The 9,091-nt window shown below is 37.9% G+C and overlaps 1 protein-coding gene across 5 annotated transcripts; it reads left to right on the forward strand.

Annotated features, from left to right (window-relative positions):
* Positions 1 to 654: 654 nt before the first annotated feature.
* On the forward strand, positions 655 to 8,009 carry LOC130462818 (uncharacterized). 5 transcript variants are annotated; one of them, XR_008923630.1, is made up of 7 exons: positions 655 to 1,108; positions 3,715 to 3,917; positions 4,873 to 6,048; positions 6,125 to 6,777; positions 6,857 to 7,415; positions 7,519 to 7,668; positions 7,746 to 8,009. XR_008923630.1 is itself a non-coding variant. In XM_056831743.1 (6 exons), the coding sequence occupies exons 4-6, from the start codon at positions 7,254 to 7,256 to the stop codon at positions 7,875 to 7,877; spliced, it is 444 nt and encodes a 147-aa protein (XP_056687721.1). In that variant the 5' UTR covers positions 655 to 1,108; positions 4,873 to 6,048; positions 6,125 to 6,777; positions 6,857 to 7,253; the 3' UTR covers positions 7,878 to 8,009. The 5 variants fall into 5 exon arrangements, 2 of the variants coding, with proteins under 2 accessions (XP_056687721.1, XP_056687722.1); XR_008923631.1 differs by lacking the exon at positions 3,715 to 3,917 and having other exon boundaries at positions 7,560 to 7,668; XR_008923632.1 differs by lacking the exon at positions 3,715 to 3,917 and having other exon boundaries at positions 7,577 to 7,668.
* Positions 8,010 to 9,091: the final 1,082 nt, after the last annotated feature.

A 9,091-nucleotide genomic window follows, 5' to 3' on the forward strand; every position in this document is an offset into this window, starting at 1 on the left:
AAAATAAAGTGAAAAAAACGTATTTTAATAAGTGAATTATTAGCAGATACAAAAAACTAAAATATTAGAAAAGGGATTAAAAACCAAAAGATATTTAATAATGAAAGAGAAGTAAAAGAAACAATTAACATGCATAAAATAGCGTAAATAAAAGGAATATATAAATCAAAAGAAAAGAAAACAAATAAATGTTAACATTTTCTCAGCTGTGTAATGTAACCCATTTCCTCTAGTAAGGAGTATGGCTTAATCAAAGCCTAAAACCCACTGAGCCAACAACATTTTTTTTGTTGTGATGTTGCAATCCATTAATAGTAATTGTCATGCTGAACAGCTATTAGATATGACAACCGCATAAGATAGATATTCGAGGAGATTACGTTCCACTACAATTATTCCTTTGAAAAAGATAAGAGTTGCACTTCAACTAATATCACAGAAGAGATAAAACACTGAAAGAGATAAAACCCGAAATAAACCGAAAGAATCTAGAAAAACGCGTGGATAGAATTTACCAGCGTTAGAAACTTCTAGCGCGTGGCACACACGCGCATTTATTTCTAGAGAACCAACACCTACTCCACACTTTTGAGGCGCTATAATTTGGTTCTCGCCCAATCATGGCACGGATAGAATTCTAGAATAAGTTGTCGCTGACTCAGAGTATAACACATTTGATGCATCCTTACCAGCGATGTTAATTTCCAGCGCTGGTCAGGCTAGCGCTATAATTTTCTAGCGTTGGCTTTGCAGTTTCAGTAGATTCAATCTCTTCAAACGTCTATCTTTATTCGGCCATTTGCACTATAAATACAACCCTCTTAACTCTAGAAATCGGTACCAAATATTCAACAATTAGCGCCACACCCCTTAAGCTTGAGTATTAACTGAAGCTTTAATATGTCCCTCCGTGTTAACTCTTGTTATCAAGCCTCTGTCCGTCTAAACACTCAAACCATCCCATTCACTGCCGAAGTTATAGCTAATTCTTTACCCTAAACTAAGGAATCTAAGGGGATACTTTGGAGGAATCGCACCAGAAATGAGGAACAATCAGTCAGTTGCTGGGAAGTTCTAAACAGAAAAGGAAATCTAGCAAGTACAAGTGGTATGTGTTCATGAGAATCACAATATATCCAAAACTATATTGTAACATGCAAATATACATTTTTTACTGCTTTCATCACCATTATAAATCTGTTCACATAATCTGCTATATTACTCACGCCTAATAAGGTAATATCTTGACAAACCGGTGATGTTGAGCACCTTTAATCAATCTAAATGATTAATTTGATGATAGTTAGATATTATATGTGCATTAAAATCAATACAAATTAGTAATTTAGCCTAACGCATGTCCCTTTCGTCGTTGCATTGAACTAGTAAGGACCCCCTTATGTGCTAATGTTGGGCACTCCCTGTATTAGTAAACTAGCTCTTGAGCCCGTTCTAGTGGTTATTTAACTGTCTTTTAAAATTCTAATTTTTGGAAGGCTTGTATTTGAGTAGAAATACATGATTTAATAGGTGAGAATTTTGAAGGTTAAAAGAATATATAAAATTAAATTATAGATGAATTAATAATAGTGTTAAAGAAAGAGATGAAGTGGAAAAGATTGAATAATGTTATATGAATTAAAATTGAATGGAGAAGATGAAGTGAAAGAGGTGCTAGAGTTGTAAAATATAAACATGAGAAACAATTGAAAAAAATAAATGATGGATGAAAAAAAGGATGCCACATGTCAAAGGATGAATGAAAAAAGGGGATACCACATGTCATCTAAATATCTATGGTTTTGCTTTTTAAATACTAGGTATAGATATCTCCCGAACCCTCAATCCCTACTCTGCGGATGTACATTGAGAGATCTCCACATCATGGATCACAATGGAACCTAAGGTCGTTGTGGTCAAACACGTTCGCATGGGCTTCGACTTTACTTGCAGTAGGGATTTGTTTTTGTATATGTGCCTTGTTTCTTTAGAAATTCGGATATTTGTATTTCGGATTTTGTAAATGCAAGTTTGGGGACCTTGACATGTCCCATTTAGTACATGCCAAGAACTCAAACTTGGTCAATAAAAATCAAGAAGCAAAAAGCTTGTATTCGACTTGATTTTTGCAATACCACTCCAAAAGGGGAGTCGAATTCAAAGGTTGAACTTGGTGATATAAATTGATTGGAGCACTTAGAAAATAGGAAATCCAAATTACATGAAATATGCTAGAAACTACCCCTAAGTTTATTGAATATTAGGTTTTGACGGAGTCGCCACCAAACAACTTTATGGGTCTGGTTTGGAAAGATCAAAAGTGAGTCGGGATAAGATTAGGACTTGAAACCGATTGAGACTCGGGTAAGGGAATAAGACACTTATTTGATTTGATTTGACAAGTTGGTTAAAATAAGACAAGAATTATTTTATTGCATCATCCTAATCAAGGTACTAAGTTTAGGTCGGGGAGCATGCATTTTAAGAACATAGAAATTGCTACTTTGTATGTGATCACTTTACTTTAAGTACAATTTAGGGAACCTAGTTCGGTTATCCAAAAAATATCTTTGTTAAGCGTGATTAGAACTTGTAAATTGTTGATTTAGCATGTTGAGTGATGAAAACAATAACACATAAAGCAAAACATCACAATAGAAAATAATGTGCGGAAAAGTAAAGATTACCACCTAGAAAAAGGACTAGGTGTAAACCGAATGAATAGTAAAGGTGCGGAATTTAAAGGTGCGGAACTGAAAGGTGCAGAGTTTAAAAGTGCAATACTGAAATAAGCAATGAAGTAAGCAATAAAGTATTGAAATTGCAATGATGTTGGAAATCCAAACAAGAGACACTTGTTCAAGTATGACTTGTCTCCTCAATGATCCAACTTTGAAAGAATATAACTTTGAAATGAGTTTTCTCAGTAAAAAGTATCATTGATTTTGTACTTGAATATTGAAATAAAACTTGAATATTGAACTTCAACTTGAATATATAATTTGAATATTGAAATTAGCAGGCTAAACTCTTAAAGATTAGAACTTTCGCGTTAAAAGTCTCTTCTTTAATAAGCTCCATATTTGAAATTGATTCCAGTTTAAAGAGAACTTGATCTCATTTAAACATTTTTGAATATTGGAAATAGAAATTGTATATTGAACAAAAAAGTTTGGATGTTCATGTGTTCTAGTTTGGAAAAGGGTTTTCACTTTTTCAAACATCCTTAAACTTTCATAAAGTTAAATTTTTTTGAAGAATTGAATAATGATTGTTGCGAGGAACACTTTCAATAATGAAAGCCTCCACTTACTAATCATGTTTTATTGAGAACAAAGCTTAAAGATTGAAACATGGAACTTGGAAATGGTGTATGGAATACCATTTAAGGGAGATTCAAGTATGGTAGCCCTTAAAGGTTACTCACTTTGTACAAATCCTAATTTTTATGAGTTATGAATTCACTAAACATCCTTGGATTATTGAAAAACTTAAAGATTAAAGCATGATAATTAGAAATAATATAATTTAGGGACTCGGATTACCTAGGTTCGCTAGGTTGATGCTTCCAAAATATTTTTTCAATTGCTTTGGTATATAAATTTTTTTTCTCTTTAGAAAAATTTAATTTTGTAGGGGATTAGTATGTGTGGAGTGATTTTTGTATTACGACGTTAATTGTATTCTGATTATTTTCTCCTCTTCTCCATTCAGAAGAAAATTGGGGTACATTTATATAGGAAAGCGGTTGAAAATGCAAAGGTAGCTTGCGCCTGGCGCAGGTGCCTTGCTGGCGCCCGAGGCAGCGCAAGCTGCCAAACAAAGGACGATGACACCGTCCTTTTGTGGGCGCGTTGGCAGCTGTACTTTTGTACCTTTTTGGAAGATGGCAAAAGATGTTTTTCTTGGAGGTTAAGGTTTGATTTTTACGAATTAAGTGCGTCATTTTCGAGATTTTTGTACAGTTTGAACCCGATTTTAGGTCGGAGCCCAGGATGCTCGATTTTATGGGTCGACACCCAAATTTGGATTACTTAATGGTATTTTGATTGGAAATAGGCTTTGGAGACCAATGGTGGTATCCGTTTTGAGAGATGTATTTGGATTTTAGAGTTGTATTTTGGGAATTGAATTTTGTACCAAGTTCAGGGATAGGAACTTACTTGGGAATTGGATTTTGGATGTTTGGAGTTAGAATAATTTCTTTGTACTTTAGCAATTGGGACTTCCACTCAGAGTTGCACCAACCTTGAATCTAGGCTAACGGTTTCGTCATTGGCCCTAAAGGAAGACACAAATTAGGTGTCTACAGAAGCCCCCACTTTGACTGAGCGTACGGTTAGGAAACCGAAAGTCAAAGTTTTTTAAATTGGACGGAGAACGGTCTAGATGTTTTGCAATCATGACCAATCTTTGTACGCCAGTACTTGCATAAAACAAGTGTTAGAAAATAATACTGGTTTAGTCTGCCTTTTGACTGGCGTGATGACTCGGATCTTGTATGGTTTTGAACTTCTCCGAACTTTGTTTGGAACGAAGCTTGGCATCGAAAATTTTGAATGCTTTTTTGAATTTTGAATACCCTGGGCCGAGTCCGTTGGGCGCTTGAATTTGCTTGAAATGCCGCTTGGGACTTATTTGCCTTAATCTACTAGGGAATGGTGTTTAAATATCTAGTGGGAATTATTTTTTGATCTTTGATGTGTTTCTTAATTTTCCCGGAGCTTGAGTTCGATAGGAGTATTTTGCCTAATTCCGTTTATTTTTCGGAGCTTGGATGCATGAAATACTTATCTACCTTTGTCGTTGAAATAGACGAACACCCATATCTGCCGGAAAGGACTTTGACTTGATTTTTGATTCCGGGTGCAGAAAACTGTAGCAGCAAAGTACGTACAATCAGTGCGAAGGACCGCGTGGAGATTCCTGGATGTGCGTGCAGCATAGACTGCGCTTGGCACAGGCCATGCGTCTGGTGCAATTGTAGCTTATATACTCCTTTGGGAGTTTGGCCGAGTTCCTCCTTTACTTCACCATATTTCAAGTGCTCTCAAATTTTTGGTTTTCTTCGGTTCTTGCTTTGTTCTTGCTCTTTGCCTCTATATGAATCCATGCAAGTAATTCAAGCTTTTTGCTTTTGAGATTACCTTAGGAGTACGTGTAGGATTGTTTCTTGTACTTTTGAATATTTTTTGTATGCATGAGGTCTAGAAATGTTGCTCCCTTGGGTAGGTATAATGAAGGGCTCTTGATTTTGTGTGTAGATTCGAAAAATGTTGGATTTTTGACCACTTTTGAGGGGAGGCCATTCATACCTACGGGATTGGTATGTTGGAAAATGTTGATGGTATACTTGTATCTTGAAATGTTGAAATATTGATAGTAGTAGGTGCTATACCTTTTGACTTTGTATTGGAAATTGTATGGAAATTGTAAGTAATTGAACTGTTGGAACTTAGAACTGGAATCTTGTATCTTGTATTTCACATTTGCACTTGGGATTGTAGATGCCCTGCGTGGCATAACCGTTAGAGAGTATGGAACTTCAATTTTGTATAGAGGCCTTGAATGGTTTTTTTTTTTTAATATAGACCTCAAAGGGTCTTGCTAGGGGAATGACAGGCTTTGGATACCCCAAATATTGATGTAGATTTGAGCAATTTCTTAGGCACAGATAGCCTTGGTGTTGGTGTAGGCTCTAACTAATCTTCTGGAATGAGAGTACCTGGCTAATTTGTACCGCCACTAGGGATAATAGGTTTGAAATAGAGTGATCCAGTATAAGATAACCCCCATGATTGACTTTAAATGTTGCATTTTGAATTTCAGCATGCCTCTTCGTCGCACTTGAAGGAAGATGCTCGAAAGTTCGACTAGTCAGGCTGCCGAGGAGGATGCCTCTAATACTGAGGTAGGGGAGCTGGAGGAGATACCTATCGAAGATCTTCTCCTCTAAATAAGATCCCTTTCAATAATCGTGGCTGGAGACCGGAGGACCTGGTGCTCAACCGAACGCACCATTTGTCTCACCGACCGCCCATGGGTGTGGTATGATTTTTGTACTCTGTTTAGCCCTTGCTTTTTGAACTTTCTTATTTTGTACTGATTTGCCTGTTTTTCATAGATTGAGGAAGTAGACATCCGAGTATTTTGGTCTCGGGAAGAGCTCATGAGGGCCTTCAAGCATATCTAGGAACGTGATGATACGAGAGCTCTGTTGGAGCAGTCTGGCTTTTCCCTGTTCTATGAGGCGATTCAGGGCTTTGAGGGAAATACCAACATCAAGGCGTTGTTGCAGGTTATTTTGGACTGGTGGTTGGAAAACACTTGTACATTTCACATGCGCTTGGGGGAGATCACGATCACTCCCTTTGATTTTGCTATGATTACCGGGCTCCCTTTCTATGAGAGGGAAAACCGATTTGGTAGTGGTTTGAGATGGGTTAGCGCCGATGTTCAGGCTTTAATTGGGCCCGTTGCGACAACCGAGGCTTCTTGCCCGTTGATAAAGATATTTCCTGGTGTTGAGCTACCAGGTGCTACGACATAGCAGAGGGTTCGATTGTTCTTGCTCATACATGTCTGTCAAATGATTATTCCAGGCCAGGGTAGCTGTGTGTTGGCACGCCACTTAGAGCCTTTGAGGGATCTGGGATCTGTCTAGGGGCTAAGATGGGGTAGCTTGGCATACATCCACCTTTTGTACAAGCTGAAGAATGCCTCGATGACTACTTTGATGGATCGGCAGGCATCGCCGCCTTGAGGATGGTGCTGGAGGTATTCACGACTCCTTTGGCTTAGGATTTTGTATTTGCATTTTGATTTGTAGGGTTGACTTGTTCCCTACTTTTGACAGATCTGGGCGTATGAGCATTTTTCTGGCTTGGCGCCTGCTCGCCCTCATGGTGCGACTTACACGTTTGCTGCTTTGTGGGCTGGAGCGGAGCGCACTAGCACTTCCATGCATTTATTCCGCAAGTCTTTGCGGAGTACCCATGTTAGGGATGTATGATTGTGTTTTGAGAAGTGTTGAACTTCGTATGTAGGTAGACTAAGCTTGCTTTCTGTTGTAGGTTGTATTTCGCCCTTTTTATGGGGTGCCCACGCTAGATTCGGCAGTTCGGCACCGCTTCTTGACTAAGCGGAGGGTGGTTATCTCGGTGGTCTATCTCCCTATATGGTATTTGGGTTAGGGAGTTGTTCACCAGCATATCTCTGCCGACCCGCTAGTTCCTCTTGATCTTCCTGAGTCAATGATGCTGGATGCCTCGAGTGCGGAGAAGGCTTATGTGAAAGCTCTACACCGGGATGACGCTGGCTCGCTCTGTCTTTCTTGGGAGGATTTTGTAGATAGGAAAGCTCGTTATAAGGATTTTCTCCTTAGGAATGCTCTGTTAGTTCGCTTTGTGGCACCGGTAAGCTTGAAACTTGAGTTTTGAATTTTGTACTTTGTATATTTGTACTTGCCCTAATTGAATTGACCATTTGTATTGCCTAATCATGTTCACCTGTTTAAAGATTAAGGAGGCTGACCCTGACGATATCCCTTACGCTGACAGAGTTCTCCGCTGTATAGATGATGAGGGGAGGCAGGAAGAGGTTCCGGTTCTTGCGGTACCTCGTTCAGAGTGGATGGCTGCCAATGTCATTCTTGATCATTTTGTAGCTGTGAGTATTCGTCGATCTTTGAATTACCATATTTTCTATTTGTATATTAGAAATTGAATCTTGAATTGTATGTGCAGCCTCCTCGCAAAAGGGTGCACCGCTTGATGTATAGTGGCGATCTACTTGGTGAAGAGGCACTGTGTCTAGATGATGATGAATTAAAAAGTGATACCGCAAGGGCACGGCGTCTGTTGTTAGTAGATACCTAGCAAATACGGGTCGATCCCATAGGGAGACCAGTTCTATTAGTTTTTGCCCAATTATTATAAAATATTTTAATAAACAAAGTGTAAATTTTTGTTTATAAACTAATGAAACCAAAACAATAATATAAATGTATAATTAACAATGAATTAAAAGTCTAGTGCGTATGTTCGGTCCACCATGATTATACCAATCCAAGAACGCAAATCAATCGGATAATGAATAAACTAGGCCGACTGATTAAAGTATATGCTAATCCTATGGTTAGGTCTTAACACTTTCAATCCAACATATGCAGTACGGTCGCTAACATAATCAGAATTTCCTATTGCACCAAGCCTCTAAGAATATGATCTTTCAATTCTAATTCCTATTAGCTAGATAATCAATCCACGATATTGGCCAATTACATGAATCAACAATTAAGAACAAATCAATTGGAATTACTCAAACATAATCTATAAATTTACAAACTTTAACACATAACAATCATGGTATAAACATGGCTTCCCTTACTTAGCCCTATAAAACGATTACTCACTCATAATTTAATTAACAGGCATGAAGGAAAAAATAAACATGAATTTGATAATTAAAGGAATATTTAATTTAATGAACCAATATAATAACGAAGAATTAAAGCAAGATGTAGATGCCTACATTTTTCCCTAGGCCCGAAGCAGTGTGTTCGATGATGAAACAAAACACTGCTTGACTAAGCTTTCATGAACATGCGATGAACAACCTGTGACTGACTGACAATCCCCAAAACCATATTTTCATTTATAGTAACTGCTATTTATAGTAACTGCTATGCTTAACCGCTGCCCAGAATGGTAACCGTATAAGATAAGTTTTCTAGTGATTGCATTGCATTACAATTAATCTTTGAAGAAAAGATAAGATTTGCATTCCAACCAATATCTTTAAAAGAGATAAAACCGGGAGTGAGAAATAAGATTCGGAGAAAATCGGATAAAACTGTAAAGGTGGAAGTAAAACACCATCGCTGGAATTTTCTAGTGCTAGGCACACATGCGCCACAAATATTCCAGCACACCAAAGCCAGCGCCAGGATATTCTGGCGCTACAGTTTGGTTCTCATCCAATCACGACAAAGATAAAGTTTTAAACAGTTGTCAATGACTCAGCGCAATTCAGATCTGGCGCTTCCTTTTCCAGCGCAAGAAGATAATAGCGCTCCTAATTAGAGCGCTAA

Source organism: Spinacia oleracea, chromosome 6, assembly GCF_020520425.1.
Source record: "Spinacia oleracea cultivar Varoflay chromosome 6, BTI_SOV_V1, whole genome shotgun sequence".
Lineage (NCBI taxonomy): Eukaryota > Viridiplantae > Streptophyta > Magnoliopsida > Caryophyllales > Amaranthaceae > Spinacia > Spinacia oleracea.

Bases quoted from the DNA above. Each gene is read 5' to 3' on its own strand.
- LOC130462818 (XM_056831743.1), top strand. From the start codon at position 7,254: ATGATGCTGGATGCCTCGAGTGCGGAGAAGGCTTATGTGAAAGCTCTA. The intron at 7,416-7,518 runs GTAAGCTTGAAA...ACCTGTTTAAAG, and splicing joins TAGTTCGCTTTGTGGCACCG to ATTAAGGAGGCTGACCCTGA. The intron at 7,669-7,745 runs GTGAGTATTCGT...TTGTATGTGCAG, and splicing joins TTCTTGATCATTTTGTAGCT to CCTCCTCGCAAAAGGGTGCA.